This window comes from Lucilia sericata, unplaced genomic scaffold (assembly GCF_015586225.1).
Source record: "Lucilia sericata isolate MDLA Ls3-8-SP2 unplaced genomic scaffold, ASM1558622v1 Contig001457F_arrow, whole genome shotgun sequence".
NCBI lineage: Eukaryota > Metazoa > Arthropoda > Insecta > Diptera > Calliphoridae > Lucilia > Lucilia sericata.
In genome coordinates, this window is record NW_023995387.1 from 1 (window position 1) to 19,542 (window position 19,542).

General features: G+C 24.9%; 1 protein-coding gene across 1 annotated transcript; it reads left to right on the forward strand.

Moving 5' to 3' along the window:
- Positions 1-2,635: 2,635 nt before the first annotated feature.
- LOC119611471 (complexin-like) lies at positions 2,636-15,806 on the forward strand. Its single transcript, XM_037967050.1, has 3 exons — positions 2,636-2,811; positions 6,139-6,271; positions 14,745-15,806. The coding sequence occupies exons 1-3, from the start codon at positions 2,659-2,661 to the stop codon at positions 14,816-14,818; spliced, it is 360 nt and encodes a 119-aa protein (XP_037822978.1). The 5' UTR covers positions 2,636-2,658; the 3' UTR covers positions 14,819-15,806.
- The last annotated feature ends 3,736 nt before the right edge of the window (positions 15,807-19,542 follow it).

A 19,542-nucleotide genomic window follows, 5' to 3' on the forward strand; every position in this document is an offset into this window, starting at 1 on the left:
CAATTTATCCTTTAGTTAATTATCATTATTTTAATTATTTACACATTTATTACACTTAACAATATCACATTTTAATTAAATGTTTATATACATATTTTAAACAAAGCACTTCCATTTTGATAAATGTAAAAAAAATACTCATACATACAATTTTTTTGTAAACCACACTTTTATTATTATTATTATTATTTTAGGTTTTTTCCTTCTAAACCATACAAACACTTAAACAAACATTGCAGTAACGAGAGAATCTATTTTAGTGGTAGTTTATAGTTGATGCTGTTGTTTTTATATTCCTGCAAGTAATTCAATCTGACTCCGTTAGGGAGTCGCTCATATAAAAGGACTCCCTACTAGAGTCAATTTGAACTCCAAAGGCAAATTTTATGCAGTTCCATTGTAAATTTTATTCATTTTTTACACTCTGTTTTTTATACACTAGCATTTTAATTCATTTGCTGTTGTACGTTGTTAAAAAACAATAATTGTAAAAAAATTTTAATGTACTCGTAATTACACTAATTAAAGAAACACTGCTATTTTTGCTGTATATATATATATAATATATATGTTTTTGTTTTTTTTATATACTAATTTGCACAATGTGTGTAAAATAAATTGAAATAAGGAAATATATGTATTAAGGAAAAGAAAGCATAAATTTGTATAAATGAAATATAATGAGAACAAAAAACTCCATTAGAATTATTAATGAAAAGAAAAATAGTAAAAATAAATAAATTGTTTTTGGGGCTTTCCTTTTTTTAAAATACCGGAACTATGCAATAATATTCATTTAATTAAATTTCTTTTATAGCAAATTCCCTTTCCTATTTTATGCTACAATTATGCAACTAAAAATTAATTATGAAAAAAGGATATTTTTGAAAAAATTTAAATAAAGTTAGTATATTGCTTTAACAGCTAAGGACCATAAAGTTTTTCAAATGGATTTTAAACTGTTGTTTAAAAACCTTTAAAATATAAAGTAAAATTTCCTATAAAATATTTAATTTTCTTAGACTTTTTTGATTTTACCAACCTTATCACGTATATCTTGTCGCATCTTTTCACGCTCCTCTTCCATACGACGATGCTTCTCCTTGCGTCGTTCTTCGGCCTCACGGATGGCCTCCTGACGCTCTCTCTCCTCCTCCTCTGCCTTTTCCTTATCATCGGCATCATCACCGCCATCACCACCTACGGCGCCTGTTAAAATACAAAAAAAAATGTTATTAGTAAAAGGTTTAAGAAATATTTTGAATTATAAATCAATTTATAAACTAAAGCCAAAAAGTATACACCAGTTAAGATTACTGCGTTTAAATGCCTTAAGTTATACAAATTTAAGTACACTTTACAACTGGATTAGCATTGTCTGGAATGTAAAGTCTATAAAATTCAAGAGTAAAGTTTTAAATATAAAAATGTATATTAAAGTTTCCAATTATATCAATGAAATTTTATTTAACAAACGCCTAAAGTTAGACAATATTGTTGTTAAATCTCGTAATATATATGTGGATGCATTCATGCTGTACTTAGTCTGTGTTAACAGTTTTAAAGAGTTGTAAAATCTATTCATTAAATATTTATATTTTTTGCGCCTAAAAGCAGATTTATAGTTTGTATTATTAAATTTATTTAAAACACACATATTTAATCATAAATTTTGTTATTTGTGGTTGGTTTTTTTTTGTTAAACTATTATTACAATTATTATGTGGTTAAATGTGATTAGAGTACCAAATGCTATTGTGGTTTCAATTAATTTAAATATAATGCCGAAAAATAGTTTGTTTAATTTATTTTTTGAAATAAATACAATTTTATATTCTAAATCAGTGTTTGTAATATAATCATTAACTCTCCCACAAAACTGTAACATACTTTATGGCTAATTTAAAACTGTTGCAAATTTAAAATTTTATAAATATTCCAATTAATATAAAAGCCTAGATTTTCTAAATAAAACTAAATATTTATCTACTTAAACTTACAAACATATTTAAGCTACATATAAGTCATGTGATGTGGATAAATGAATAAATTTTACAAAATATTTTTCGGCATTATATTTAAATTAATTGAAACCACAATAGCATTTGGTACTCTAATCACATTTAACCACATAATAATTGTAATAATAGTTTAACAAAAAAAACCAACCACAAATAACAAAATTTATGATTAAATATGTGTGTTTTAAATAAATTTAATAATACAAACTATAAATCTGCTTTTAGGCGCAAAAAATATAAATATTAATGAATAGATTTTACAACTCTTTAAAACTGTTAACACAGACTAAGTACAGCATGAATGCATCCACATATATATTACGAGATTTAACAACAATATTGTCTAACTTTAGGCGTTTGTTAAATAAAATTTCATTGATATAATTGGAAACTTATATACATTTTTATATTTAAAACTTTACTCTTGAATTTATAGACTTTACATTCCAGACAATGCTAATCCAGTTGTAAAGTGTACTTAAATTTGTATAACTTAAGGCATTTAAACGCAGTAATCTTAACTGGTGTATACTTTTTGGCTTTAGTTTATAAATTGGATTTATAATTCAAAATATTTCTTAAACCTTTTACTAATAACATTTCTTTTTTGTATTTTAAACAGGCGCCGTAGGTGGTGATGGCGGTGATGATGCCGATGATAAGGAAAAGGCAGAGGAGGAGGAGAGAGAGCGTCAGGAGGCCATCCGTGAGGCCGAAGAACGACGCAAGGAGAAGCATCGTCGTATGGAAGAGGAGCGTGAAAAAGATGCGACAAGATATACGTGATAAGGTTGGTAAAATCAAAAAAGTCTAGAAAATTAAATATTTTATAGGAAATTTACTTTATATTTTAAAGGTTTTTAAACAACAGTTTAAAAATCCATTTGAAAAACTTTATGGTCCTTAGCTGTTAAAGCAATATACTAACTTTATTTAAATTTTTTCAAAAATATCCTTTTTTCATAATTAATTTTTAGTTGCATAATTGTAGCATAAAATAGGAAAGGGAATTTGCTATAAAAGAAATTTAATTAAATGAATATTATGCATAGTTCCGGTATTTTAAAAAAAAGGAAAGCCCCCAAAACAATTTATTTATTTTTACTATTTTTCTTTTCATTAATAATTCTAATGAGTTTTTTGTTCTCAATTATATTTCATTTATACAAATTTATGCTTTCTTTTCCTTAATACATATATTTCCTTATTTCAATTTATTTTACACACATTTGGCAAATTAGTAATATAAAAAAAACAAAAACATATATATATATATATATATATATACAGCAAAAATAGCAGTGTTTCTTTAATTAGTGTAATTACGAGTACATTAAAATTTTTTTACAATTATTGTTTTTTAACAACGTACAACAGCAAATGAATTAAAATGCTAGTGTATAAAAAACAGAGTGTAAAAATGAATAAAATTTACAATGGAACTGCATAAAATTTGCCTTTGGAGTTCAAATTGACTCTAGTAGGGAGTCCTTTTATATGAGCGACTCCCTAACGGAGTCAGATTGAATTACTTGCAGGAATATAAAAACAACAGCATCAAACTATAACTACCACTAAATAGATTCTCTCGTTACTGCAATGTTTGTTTAATGTTTGTATGGTTTAGAAGGAAAAAACCTAAAATAATAATAATAATAATAAAAGTGTGGTTTACAAAAAAAATTGTATGTATGAGTATTTTTTTTTACATTTATCAAAATGGAAAGTGCTTTTGTTTAAAATATGTATATAAACATTAATTAAAATGGTGATATTGTTAAGTGTAATAAATGTGTAAATAATTAAAATAATGATAATTAACTAAAGGATAACTTGTGTGTAATACTTTTGACGTTTTTATTTTTTTAAGTGAAGGTGTTAGTAAACGAATAAATTAATTAAATATTTTTTTTAGTTTTTAATTGAATTTTTTTATATTGTTTTAGGGCTTAAAATAATTAAAATAAATTTAATTAAAACATAGTAGAAGTCACATTCTAAGTGGAGGTGATCAGATCAGTCAGTCACACTTCACCAGTGAAATTTGGAAGGCCTGGTATGGGTTCTCATATAAGTATTAGAAAGACATCTCTACTGGTTTGGTCAATAATGGATTCTGCAGATTTTTGAGAGTTTTTTATAACCTATACCACTATAGTGGGGAGGGTATTATGCGTTTGTGCTGATGTTTGTAACACCCAAAAATCAGAATCAAATTCTGAGTAGATTTAGCTATGTCCGTCCGTCCGTCTGCCTGTCTGTCCGTCTGTGTGTCTATGTAAACTTTGTATGCACTCTACAGGTCGCAATTTTCAAGACAATTAAATGAAATTTGACACATACTCTTCTTTTGACCCAAGGACGAAGCCTATTGAAAATTGTTAAAATCGGTCCATTATTTCGTATTGCCAATGTATATTCAATGTTCTTGTATCACTCCAACAATCAGCAAAACTTGTTTTATATAAGTCTTAATGATACTGCAGATTTTCGAAATGATCGGCCATCCCCTTCAGAAAATTACTCGATGGTCAAAATTCACTTATAAACACTAATATTACGATGATATTCTCCATAAATAACTGATGTATGCGTAAAATCCTCTACCAAATTTATAAGGCTAGGATCATATTAACATCCTGCCCCCATATAATCTCTCATTTAGAAAATCCCTTTTTTGTCAACAAAGTGTAAAAATATACCTGAATTAAGATAAAAATTAAATTAAATACTTTAAAAAAAAATCATCAAAACTTTTTGTTGTTTATACACATTTTAGCATTCATATCCTCTCATTTTATATTATTTTAAATTATACGCTTCGATAATTAACTATAATGATTGCCATATAGAAACAATATTGCCATCCATTACTCGGCATTGTCTTTAGCTCATGCCACAATTATTATGGCAATAAGTGGAGTATTTTGTTAATTAACTCAATAAAACTTTAATTAATAGCCAAAGCATAATACAAATGAAAACGTAACGATAAACGTAGCATGAAGATTGAGAAGGTAAATTGAAGTAAGAGAAAATAACATTTCGAAAACAATCACACACACACATCCATTCTCTTATGTATACACAAAAACACATTAATTATTTGTATATCTAACCTACAATTCATTCAATTTGTGGATAAAGATGAAGCAAGAGAAAATCTCCATTCACACATTCATGGAAAGCTTTCATACATTTAAACACAGATATACACAAATCCTTATACTAATGTATATTATTGGTTATGCTTACATATATACGTCTTTAACTGTGTTTAAGTTTGTTTAGTGTTGAAATGTTCTTAATTTTGTTATAAATGATATGATTAAAGTTTATTGGCAATTTACGTGCCATAAACACCTCAAAAATGTACATAAAAAGCCCAGAAATTATTAATGCTTGTTGCTACTCTCAGAGGGAGCAGAGGTAGAATCAGAAAAAAAAAAACATTAAAAAACTAAGAAATTTGTTGGAATATCAATAAAGGTCCTTGACTCACTAAATAATTTGGTAGTAATGATCACGCGTCAATTTATACAATTAAAAAATCTAGTTACTCTCACTTCAAACCAAAGAAAAATTGCGTGGGTTGTTAAAGTTAAATATGTCTTTCTTCTTCTAGTATATTCTTAGTTGTCCTTAGACGAAAAGAAAAATAAAGGAGCCAAGTTTATTAGTATTTTTAACTGCTGTGTGTTGATTAACCAATTAGTGTATAAAATATAATATGTTGTATTAAAAATTGCTAGACTTGTGTATGTTTGAAACAATAAGTGTAATTGCAAAACGTAGGAGTAGACAAAAAACTTAATTAAATTATTTTCATCACGGTTGTTTGTTAAAGGAATCCTTAAATATATTAACAGGAAGTTGATTACTGACACAATAAAACTAATAAATAAGAAACAATTAAACTTTAATGGAATTTATTTAACATCATGGGAGATGTTTAAGAAATGTTTTCTATAAGTTTACAACTTCAGGTCCAACTTTCTAGGACTCTGGCAAATGAAAGTAATTAATGGAATTCCGAATACTTGTTTAATTATTTAAATTAATAATTTATTCATTAACTTAATGTTTTTCTTTTTTGTTTTTTTTTTTTTTATTTCAGTATAACATCAAGAAAAAAGAAGAGGTAGTAGAAATGCAGCCGCAAGAGGAACCAAATCCTTTGATGAGAAAAAAGAAAACACCTGAAGAATTGGCTGCCGAAGCTGAACAGGAAGAGCTGGATGATTTTACAAGTAAGTACTAAATTTTCTACATATCTATTGTTTTTCGTATTTATCTTTGCAGAACACAACAAATCACAAAATAAACTTCTTTTCTTTATACTAACTACAACTAACTTTTTAAAACTTTAACAAAATTTTCTTTGTCTCTAAATGAAAACAACAAACTAACTTTTTTCTAAGTCTAAAACTACGTAAATTTTTTTTCTAAATATTTTTTCACATATTTTTTTAAACATTTTTTAATACTATATATGTATACTATTTATTTAAAAAAAAAACGAAAATCAAACTCTAAACAGCAGAATGTTTTATCTTTCCATATATTTAGTATAATTTAAATGAAAAGTAGTTTTGATGTCTAGTTTATATAAAAATAAATAAAGCTGAATGTGAGTGTGTGTATAAATAATAACAAAAATAAAATACAAATGAATTTATTTACAACACCATTTTTCAACAAAGGCTAATAACTACAACACCAGCTATATTTCTTAACAATTAAAAAAAAAAAAACTACAAAATCTATTAAAACTACTACTACTACTCCTATCTTACTAATTTTACATCTATAACTACTATTATTTCTACTACTACTATCTTTGCTACTATCACTCCACTAACTACAACTACGTTTAACTAATTTTTTTTTCTAAACAATTTAATATAATACAAATAATATAAGAATATGTCAACGTTTTAAAAATTAATACTAAAAATAAAACGTTGTAGGTTTTCAAAATGTTTTTATACGTTTTTAGTTGTATGTTTTCCTTTTTGGAAGATGAACATTAAAAACTTACAATGTTTTTCCATTAGTATTAATATTATTAAATATAAAACAAATATCTTTTATAAATAAACTAATTTAAAATGTAATTGCTGCTAAAGATAATGGGAAATACCAAATTTAATAGCATCTGTTTGAGAAAAAGTAATTAAGTCTAGTTATCATCTATGTAACAGCAGAAAACTATAAAGCATCTTATGTAGCCTTAAATAAGTTATTTGCAAATTCTTAGATTTTTAAAATAGTTTAAATTTGTTAAATCTATTTGAAATGTGCTTTTAAATGTACTACTAGAAGTATGATTAATATTTTTCTTGAAATATAATAATATAAACTCATACGCCACCAGTGAAACAAAAATTCTTCTGAAAAGAAGATAGACTTTTTAGAATTTATTTTAAAAGTATTTATTAAACATGTAAATTCTAAAAATTTTGTTTTAAAATCAAGTTATGAAGTAACCCCCCTACTTCCTGTTATTTGAACTTATTTAGTCGATGGTTTCCAACAATTTGGTTATGTCTTCCAAATAATAATAACATTTATTTGTAATTGCTATAAAATTATAATTACAATTTCAAGTTATTAATAACTTCCGCCAACAGTAAACCAGTCAGCTGAAAATTATCTAAATTAAAAAAAAAATATTTACTTCTAAACTTTAATAAAAAAATCTAAGATTCTATCAAATAAAAATCTTCATTTAAGGCTACATTTAATACACCATCTGCTAAAACATACTATACTGGTATTTGTAGTGCTAATGGATGGAGAATATTTTAAACTTCCCCTTTTAACTTTAAACTCTACTCTATTGCTACTTTTTCCACTACTACTACTACTACTTTTTCTACAACAAACCTACGTTATACACTTCAGTAATAAAATTACACCTGCTATAAAAATCTTAAATCTAATGCTAAAACTATAATAATAAAAACAAAACTATAAACAAATAAATGTTTCATCACACCAATTTCATACTTTAATGTTTGTCTAAATATTATCTTACATTTTACATCTCATAAAAGTGCACGTTTGTTGTTTAAGCACCGTTTTGTTTATATTTATTTCCGATTTTTTATTATTTAGTTGTAATAATTTTTATTTTATACTTTTTTTGTTTATCATCTTTATTATTTGTTTTAGTGTTTAGTTGTACTTAAATATGTTATCAGTTTTTTTATTAAAGGATTTTGCTTTTTTTTTGTATATTTTGTTTTCTAATTTTTATTTTTCCTAAAGGAATGAAATTATGGAGTATTAAAAGGTTATATAAGTTGATTGATTGTGTATTTCTTGAATGTTGAAAAGAAAGGTTAATAAATATGAAGTAAAAAATTTCTATAGAAAAATATATTTTAAATACAATTTCAGGAGAATTGCTACTTTTATTGAAAAAAGTACTTTTTATCAGCAGTCATTAATAGCATCTTATATGCTCATTATTTTGTTAATATTTTTAAAGGGAAATAGTTCAGTATCACAAATGTAATTTCTGTGTAATTTTTTTTAATCTGCTGCCATGTTATAACATGCTTGGTTCATGCCAATTGTATTACTTTACAAGTAAATTTTGCCACAGTTTTAAAAATTTTAATGCTCACTAGGGTTATGAGTTATTTTTGACTAAAATTTTACCTTTCATTACGTGATAGACAATTATAAATCATGTTCGCTAACTGTTTTTGGTAGTAAAACCTTCCGTACCAAATGTCTGTCTGTCCATATGACTTATGAAGTTAAAAAAATCTATTTTTTGATTTCAAAACCAAAAAAAATGATACACTAACAGGATGATATACGTCTGAAACTATTAATTTCATCCGGAGAAAAACTGCATTTTTAGTTTTTCATTTCGTGATCCTGTGACCTTTTTAATGAACTTCAAAGTTTTAAGTAGTAAATTTTTCAAAAAATATTTTAAAATACTTCTACTGATCAAACAGTGACAAATTTGATGTCAAACGAACAAGAAGAATTGTAAAATATTTTATGTTATTATACCCTACATCAATTTATTGAGGTGGGTTTATTGGGTTTGTGCTGATGTTTGTAACACACAAAAATATTCGTCCTATAGCCACCTTAAAGTATACCAATCGGCTTAGAATCTTTTTCTGAGTCGATTAAGCTATATCCGTCCGTGTGGCTGGCTGGCCATGAAAATCTTGTGCGCAAGGTACAAATTTGGTTCAAACTCATTTTTTGATCCAAGGACGAAGCCTATTGAAAATTGTTAAAATCGGCCCATTATTTCACCTAGCCCTCATACAACAGAACACCCTGACAATGGCCTTTGAGCTCATAATTATGTTAAATATAACTGTATTTCGATGAAAATCGGCGCAAATAAGTTTTACACAAGCCTTGATGACCTGCAAATTTCATAAAGATCTGGCCTCATTTGACCCTAGCTCCCTTCAAAATATGACTTGAATGTCCTCCCTCAGAAATTTAGTTTTTCATTCATAAATTGCTCAAATGTATTGGGAACAAGATTATATTGAAGATAATATTCATAACTGGTGTAGAGTATCATATGGTCGGCCACACACCACTTTCTTACTTGTTTTTATTTTATTCCATCAGGATCAAAAGGTGTACAAAATGTCTTTGAAAAAATAATATTGAAAATCCTAATAGATATTAAAGAACAAAAATGTTAAAAGTTATTTTTGACATCTTTTTATCCTGACAATATATAAAAATATCATACAAAATGTTTCCGAAATCTTCTTGTTCGCTTGACATCAAATTTAATATTTTTGATCAGTAGAAGTATTTTAAAATATTTTTGGAAAAAAGTACTTTTTAAAACTTTTAAGTCCTTTAAAATTGACACGGGATCATGAAACATAAAACACAATTTTTCTCCATTAAATTTATATTTTCAGACGTATTCCGCTTCGTATCTAACGAATTTTTTCCCTTTTTGTCAGACGGTGTAACAAAAGAAAGATTTTTTTTAAATCTTTCATTTGATACACATGCCATAGTCTGAGATCTATATGCTTCTGAGTTGAAAGTATTGATTAAAACTTCTGAGAAACATTTCAAATAAACCAAAAAACTGAGACAAAATTTTTAACTTCATTGGTATGGAAACTTTTATTGATTGCATCGAAACAATTTAATCCTAACTGGCCTTTTACAAGTTTTTGTCAAAATTAAATAATGTGTCTGTTTATTAACAAAAAATTGTTACAAATTATCACAAATTGTTTTTGTATTTTAAAACAAATTTCAAATATTTTTGTAAAAATTATTTTTGCTATTGAACAGACATAATGAAAAAACTATATAAAATTTTAAATGGTATTACTTAAAAGTAAATTTATTTTCCACACTCTACTACTAGTAAGAAAAAGGTAAATAGCTATCGGTACATTTCAAGATGTCTGTCCATCTGTTGAAAAGTCCTTTCTGATTGCTTCTGTCTCATGGTCTTATATTAGACAAACAGCTAAGTTTCACACAATATTATTTGTTACTTTAAATAAACACGAAAATGTTTCATTAATTTTCCCACATAAATATCAACATCTAGAGATATGCTTTTATGTTAAAGTAACAATAACATCTAATAAAATGCCTGTAATATTTATGCAAAAATCTTTTAAATAAATATAAATTTAAGTTACACTTATCTAAAACACTTATTTTTTACCATAAAAAATAAAATATAAAAAATATTATTTATTATTTTATAACATCAAAATATTACCTTGACACTTTTAAAATGCCGGTATAAATTTAAATAACAGCAAAAGAAATGCTTGTTAAAAGAGATTGCTTTCTTTTTTTTTTTTTTTTGAAATATAAATATAAAATTTGTTATCTTTTAAATATGAGCAAATGCAATATAAATGTTTATTGTCACCGACAAATTTAACAAATATGTCTTTATTGTTGTTCCTGTGCTGCAGGTAAATAATAAATGAAAGACATTTCATTTAAACTACAAACAAAAGATTATATACATACATACGTACATGTATTTGTGTCAATTATACACAACTAGTATTCTTACCGTCTCTGAGAACAACACAGACACGTACATACATAGAACAGCTATGAATAAAATAACGTACAGACAATTTGTCTGTTGCAAGATAAACTCTTTTAGTTTAAAACTAATATGTGCCAAGTTTTTTATACGTTATTGCCAAAAACTACTGGCAGATAAGTTATAATAGTTATGTGAATTTATTTCATTTCCAAATAATGAAAAAACTGCAAATTTATGGCAATGTGTTTAAAATATGCAAATATTAAACCGGCAAGCGCTGTAGTTTCAAAGTATAAGTAGAAGAATATATAATTTAAAACAATGTTGCAGTTGCAACTATTTTTAAGTATGAAAAATTAATCTGTTGGGTTTCCCAACTAGTATGCTATCAAGATAAAAATCTCATTTAATTTATTTAAGTTTATTATGCAACTTAAATCTTACAACGATTTGCACTCAATCTACTGTACTGTCTTTTAACGTTTCGGATTCTTTTCCTGTCTTTGATATATCGAACCCAAACAAATCCCTGTTCTTATTCATGGAATCTAAGAATCTTGAATACATACTTATATTAAGTAACATAATCTGTCCCACTGTGCAAACTTAAGACTTATCATGATACGAAATGAAAATATACACACAAAACCCAAACAAAATGTTAAAAGTAAAATAAATGAATATCAGCTTCAGGTAAAATGTAAATTTAATGAGTTTCAAGAGATTTAAAATGTAACACAATTTCAGTTTTTGCACTTACTTGTTTTTTCAACTGCAACAAGAGAAATTTTTAACAATTGCATTGCTTTTGTATTTTTTTTTTTTTTTTTTTTTTTTTTTCATTACATAGGTATTCTGTAGAATTTTATGATTTATACCAACCATACTCAGGTTCAAAAGCCCAAAAGCTCAACAAGGACACCTTAAGATGTACCACTTTAAAAGCTCATGTAATTCATCATATAAATAAAATGTTCTACAATTTACTTTAACTAAGAAAGCATTTTTTTATATATAATTTAATTTAATTAAATAAATAATAAAAATGTATTAATTCAAAGAACTAACTTAGTTCTCATATAGTATTAATTTATCTTCTGAAATATTCACAAAAATTCCACTAGGTTAAACTTTTCAGTAACAAATATATCTTTAATTTATTTTATTCTTCTTTAAAACTATAATGTTTGCTGGGTTATTAAAAAAATCTCTTAACTATCTTAATTGAAAATTGTGTTTGCCAACTAAAAGTTTCTTATGTAACATACAATGAAATTCCGGTAAATCTCAATTAAAAACATAAACGTAAAAAAACGTAAAATAAACTGTGAATATATTTTTTTATTTTAAAAATTAACATGAGTGTCCTTAATGCAAATTGGCAGTGTGAAAGATAAAAAGTAAAACCCAAAGACTAAAGATGACAAGTCAATGCAAGTTGCTAGCAAGTTAAGGCTGTAAATTAAATAATTCATGCAGATATAAAATCTGCAGGATTCATTTTAAACTTGTAGCTGTCTGCCACAAATTAAAACTGAAGAGATTTTCTTTGTTTTTTCTTCTTTTTTATATTTTAATTTTTTTACGTTAAGAGTCTGAAAAACTACTCTTTAGCCATTAGCATTTAATTAAAAGTTACCGTTTTAAATAGAGTATAACTTATATTCCTTTGCATATCATTTTTTCAAGAAATATTCCAAAAACATCTTAAGTAAATAGTTTTTCCTTTAATGTGTTTATATTAAAATCAGATAATTGTAGATTCTTGCAGAAAAAATCCAATTTGATTGATTGAAATGTAATGTAGATTTTTCTTATTATTAAACAACATTTAATAGGATTTAATAGCGTCAGTTAAGCAAATAATATTGAAAAAAGAAGAATAAATAAATTTTCTTAAAATTCTCAAAGAACCCACCGTAATTTTTTTCTATTTATGTAACTAAAGAAAATTTCTTTAATTTAGCAAATTTTTATTTTGGCACAAACACTGCTTGCATTAAAACTTATGCACAAATTGTCAAACACTGAAACTTCTCAAAAACAAAGCACTATTTAAAATTTTCTTAGTTCTTATTACATTTATTTCAAATGCATTTATTTCTTTTTTTCATTATAATTTTCCAAAAAATACATATACTAACATAATCTCAACCATCTATTACTTACTAACTAATAATAAAACACAAAAACGTCAACAACTACAGCTAGAAACTAACCAAAAACTATAACAAAAAAAATCTATTTATTAAATACACAGACAAGCTTTTTCCCTCTTACTGTTCACTATTGGCTAAAAAATTTGTTTTATTTAAATATTTTGCCAAACAAGAAATAAACAAACATTTACAACAATTATTTTTAAAGGCTAAACTAACATGTATTTTTTCTCTCTCTCTCCCTATTGCTATTAAGCAAAATCATTTTCTTTTTTATCAATTAATATCACAAACATTTTTTTTTATAAAATTTTAATATGTAAATATTTATAAATGATGACTAATACATATACATATATTTACACATTTTTTCAAGAACAAATTCATACTCATTTAAATGTAGTTTTTATATATATTTTTAAAACTATTTTTACTTAATTTCGTAAATAAATAATAATTGCAATTAAAAATATAGAATACAATTAATTAATTCCATTTGTGACAAGTTTATAAGTATATGCATAATTTTTTGTTGAAATTTTGTAAATTTTTTAAAACGTTTTAAAAAATAAAACTTTTTAGACAGCAGATTGAAAATTTACAAACAGCCCTATACGAATACGTAATGTTTAACATGAAGAAAATAAATCATACGCATGGGTGTACTACAACTTTCACTAAAATGCATAATATTAAGGACGTTTCGCATTTGTGCTTATATTTGTAAATATTAAGAGTATATGCATATAAATAAAAACTCCAATCAACTTAGCAATAGTTTCCCAGTTGACATAACCATGCCCGTCAGTCTGTCCATCCAGATATATCTTATATTCTAAGGAACAATAATAACCTTAAAAGTTACAATTTTCATAATAATTTAATGAGATTTGACACATGGTTATCTGTTCTTCCAATAAGGAATTCTTTCTAAAAATTACTGCCTAAAAAAAGTATGCAAAACTAACTTTGCTCTATTCAACCGATTCAATACAACTTTAACACAACTTTAACATTCTTACACAAATGGATTTAATTTAAAAAAATATAAACTTAACTAAAAATAATAATAAAATTAAAAAAATTCTCACAATGTCACCATATTCATAACTAACTCCACTTACCCATCACTCGCCTTTTACTTTGTTGTTAGTAAATGTTGATTTATATATTTTTGTTAGAAAAGGTCAATTGTACCTCCGCAAAGTATGCTAAATAAAATGAATTCTAATACAAAATTTCTATTAATATTAAACAAATAATATGCATTATTATTAATAATATTAATAAACCTAATAAAAGATATTTTATTTAAAAATAAAATAAAAAATACTGTAATGATAACCACAACATAATATTATTGTGTTTGTGTGTATATTGCAAATTTAAAAAAAAAATTAACAATTATCATTATACATTATAGTACTATTCTTATTATTGTTTGTATTATATTCTAAACATACTACAACTATCATAAGATGTGCTTATTTATTGCTGTTTCCATTACTCAATTTCTTTTTACAGAACTGAAAAATCAAATAGAAACGCAAGTAAATGAGCTAAAAACCCAAATAGAGGGAAAATGCGTCATGCAGTGATATGTCAACATAATATATATAATATAAAGAAAATAATTAAAATAAAACATATATATATATAATTTATATATTAATAACAAAATAATAATAATAAAGAGAAGAAACAAATTAACATAACAAAAGATAATATTTCATAATAAAAGTAATAACAAAATAAATAATTACAATAATATCTATAACAAAGAATGATTAATAAATTTAAAATAAATTAATTAAATGGCGGATTATATATATATACACAAAGAGAGATATACATATATATATATATATATATAATAATATGGAAGTAAAACTGCTGAATTGCATGAAAACCAAATAAGGCTACATATATATAATAAATAAATAAAACACTTTACATAAACCGACAAAAACAAATATATATACATATACAATAGTCTATACAAAACATTAACAAAATATTATATATATACAAAAGAAATCTCTATATATATATATAGACATACATGTATAGCATATGTATATAACCAAGTATATACTGAGAACAAATAAAGTAAAATCCATTAACAACAACAGCACTACTACTACAACAACAATACTTATTATTGGGTAACCAAAATATATACATACATATAAAAATTTCAACTTTTATCTTAAATAATAAATAACAACTGGATATTTAACCCCCCCCCAAAAACAAAACAACAACTAAAATAAAATAATTATAATAACTGAACAAAAGTTTAAATAGTAACAAATCTTTAAAAGAAAAACTTAACTTAACCTCTTATAAACAAAAGTAAACGAAACCAAAAAGCTGGCTAACCTTATGCATCTTACAAAAAACAACAACTACTACCACCATCACCACCACTATTACTACAACTAAATACAACTTTAACTAATTATTATATACAAAAAAAAAAAAAAACAAAAACAAAGAAACAAACAACCGGAAACAATTATGTTACTCTACCATAGCTAAATTAACCAAAGATCTCTTACCAATTTATTTATTTACATACATATATACAACTTTGACAAAACCGTTATTTTTATTGGCTCTCCTAATAAAAGCAAATCTGTCTCAAACTCACCTGCTTATTAGTAAAATAAAAACGGTACTTTTAACTTAATACACTAATACCTAGAAGAAATCTCTAATAAACAGAACATAACAACAACAGCTGCTGCTTAAATATGTGCTCTTTCTCTCTCTCTCTTTTTAATAAACTAAAGCTCTTTAACCGATATATATTTTGTAAACCAAAGTTAAATAAATTGTCCGTTATTTTTTGAAAAATATGAAGTTAAACAGAAGCACTGCGTTTAAGTAAAGTAATAAAATTAAACAAAAAAATAAAATAATTTAATAAATAAAGCCTTTAAAACAAAATTTAGATGAAATTTATGAAAATCATTTAAACAAAAATAATTTAAATTAAATATAACAAACAAAATATTAAGAAAATCTTAACAAAAACAACGTTAAAGTAAATTTTAGAAGAAAACCAAAACCCTTAATAAAATAAATTTATTAAAACAGACAAACATTTTTAGTAAAAAATAACAAAGCATTACTTAGGCTGTTAACAAAAATTTGAAAAAAAAAACAACATTAAAAATTTCGATGAATTGTATTATGAAAAACAAAATATTTAACAAAAAACCTAGTTAAGTTAAATTAAAAAAATTTGTTTGTTTACTTTCCTGAAAACAGCTGCTAATCTGTTAATTACTCTAAAATAGTTATGGTTTTTATTTTGTTATTAATTTTTCTTACTAAACTATTAAACTTTTATTAAATTATATAACTCTTTTCTCTCTCTCTCTTCTTTTGATTTTGTACTCTGAGATATGAAATTTTGTTAACAAACTTAATCTTTGGTATTGATGATTTTAATAAAAATGTAAGTAAATCCGATTTAATTTTTAAATTAACTATAATATACATAAATGCTATTCGTTAAAGAAATGCTTTATAATTATATTAAAAAAAAAAAAAAAAAAACATATTATGAATTATAGTTTTTTTTCTTTAATTTTTTTATTTAATATCATTACATATCAAATTATCAAATATGAATTGATATAAAATTTTAATTTTTTATTTAATATTGGATAAATGCTCTATATCTCCATTTACACTGTTGTATAACTCTGCAAAACATATAAGTAATTATATATTATTTAATTTATTAAATAATATACATAAGCTTCTATTCTTAGCATTCTTTTAATTTTCTAGAGATTGTGAATAAAATAAACTTTAAAAAGAAAAAAAATTTTGATTGATAACTAAGTTGTTTCAGAATAAACTTCATCAAAACTTCAATAGGATCTGTCAAAAGACTACATAAATTACACAGGCCAACGAAATGAAGGTTTGTGAAAACTTTTAAAACCAATTGGACTATTTTTAATGTATTTTTAGCTGCTGAAACCGAATCTGATATCTGTTTTTTTCTCGCAAAATGCCATTAAATACTTTGTTTATATATTACGAAAATTTTTTTGTAATTATTAAAATATATTTACGTTTAAGGGTTAACTTGAATTTTCTCGATGTCATCATAAATATGGCTCTTCATTATATACTTATCCTAAGTTTCATTTAAACCGGTTGAAAGCAAAATAAAATTTCACTATTGTTTCAAGAAGATTTCCCAATATTGCATAGCTTAAGTTTGACCTTCCCAGTTTGTGGGTTAACATTATTCGAATTTACGGAAACTTCAAACGCATATTTCCTATTATTTTAAATTATATATTCTTTAAAAGTTTTATATAAAATGCATATCAGTAAAGAATAAAGCCAGTTTATCAAAAATGTTAACAAAAAATAATTTTCTCCGAAATCCTCAAAATTCTAATCGCACTTACCGCTAATATGTGAGAGATATCGATCTAATTTCTTTACTATTTTATTCCCTTCTTTATTGTCCATAAGTCACATGGAGATTTTCTTAAAATTTTAAAATTTACTTAACAAAATTGGTAAAAGTTTAAAACTGGATTTTTGAAACTGCCGTCTGAAGGGCAGTTTCTAAATTGGATACCCCAAATACGATTTACGCTATCCAACGAGGATAAAACACACATTTAAGTAAATAGGAATATATATTTAATATAATGATATGGTTTTATTAAAAAAATTTCAAAATTTGATAATAATTTTTAATTATTTCTCATTAAAGCGTTTTGTGACACTAAATGATCAGGGGAATTTGTAACTTTTAAAATTTTTGACCGATTTTTGCATTTTATATTATATTGGAACAATAATTGAATATATATTCCAATTATTTACTATTAAAATCAAAAAAGATAAATTTAGTGCAGAAATTGTTGTAAAAACCTTTTTCCCCTTCAGAATTAACAGGTGCCACCAGTTAAGGTGGTCTTATCGCGCTAAATTTTTCCAGAATGCATTTCTATAACTTTAAGTATAAGTCTAGCGGCAGAGACGACCACTATTTGCAACTTCTATGAAATTACCGAATTTTATATTTGGAACTAAAGTACACAGTCAAAAGGACTAAAAGAGGACTCAGTTTACCTGACAACTGATCTATATGTTTTGACTTTTAAATCGAATTACAGATTTGTCCAGAATAATGGTTTTCCAAAATAATCATCACCACAATATCACTAATTGATCGTAACAATCGTGTATATATCATATGTGTATATACTAGGTGACAAATTTTAAATAAGAATTAATGTATTGTCACTGCTACTTAATCCTGAATTTATATCAGGTTTTTTTTTTCAAATACATTACAAATTGATATTAGGTGAAATATTTAAAAGCTTTCCATACAAGTAAATGAGCAAATGAAAGTTCAGTTAGTTAATTAATTTGAAAGGAGGTCGTATAATTCGAAGAAATACACCTAGGCCTCTATCGGGCCTAATGTGCGCTCCTTTACAAGAGCCTCCGGTGGGAATCGAATCCACCACCTCCGTTCTAACAGACTAAAACACTAACCTATCGCAGGACAGCTTCAAAGTTTAATCAATCAAAAATTATGAAAATAAAAAGTTTTTCTGCAATCTAATCTTCAAAATGAAATTCAAAAAATAATTTTAATTTTACTAATTATATCTAAAATATATATTATACAAATATATGGCTAACAATACAAACTTCTAATGCTGCTTTCTATACAAAAAGTTATCTCTTGTTTTTTCTCTATAAACAACAAAACTATTTTCTTCAGCAATATTTCATTTTCCTTTACAACACACTAAAACATATTTTCTCTCTAACTTTATTCGATAGTACACTGTAAGAAATACATTGTTTTAAACTTACAATTTCGCCAACAAAACAAAAATCATAAACTTTTGTTAGTTATTAACACAATCTTTCAACATTTGTAAATAAAAATTCAATCGCAACATAAAAAAAAAAACAAATGAATATAACTCAATTATTGGGAAATATTTACAAATAGCTAAAGCAGATTTGTGATAAGAAAATAGTTACATAAAAAGAAAATAATTATAAAAACAAAAACATCCATAGAACTAATTTCAGAGAGATTTTAAGTAAGGAGTAGCATTTTTTTCAAAATGAAATAGATACAATTTTGTGCAAAAAGCTGTGATAGTTTTAAAAAGTTGAACATAGCTAAACAACAACAACAATAAACAATTGCACTTTAGTTAAAATAAATAAAAAATAAATAGTAAACAGCATGCGAGTAAATTGCACTTAAAGAAATAAATTAAATGAACAAATTGCCCTTAAAAAGAACTAA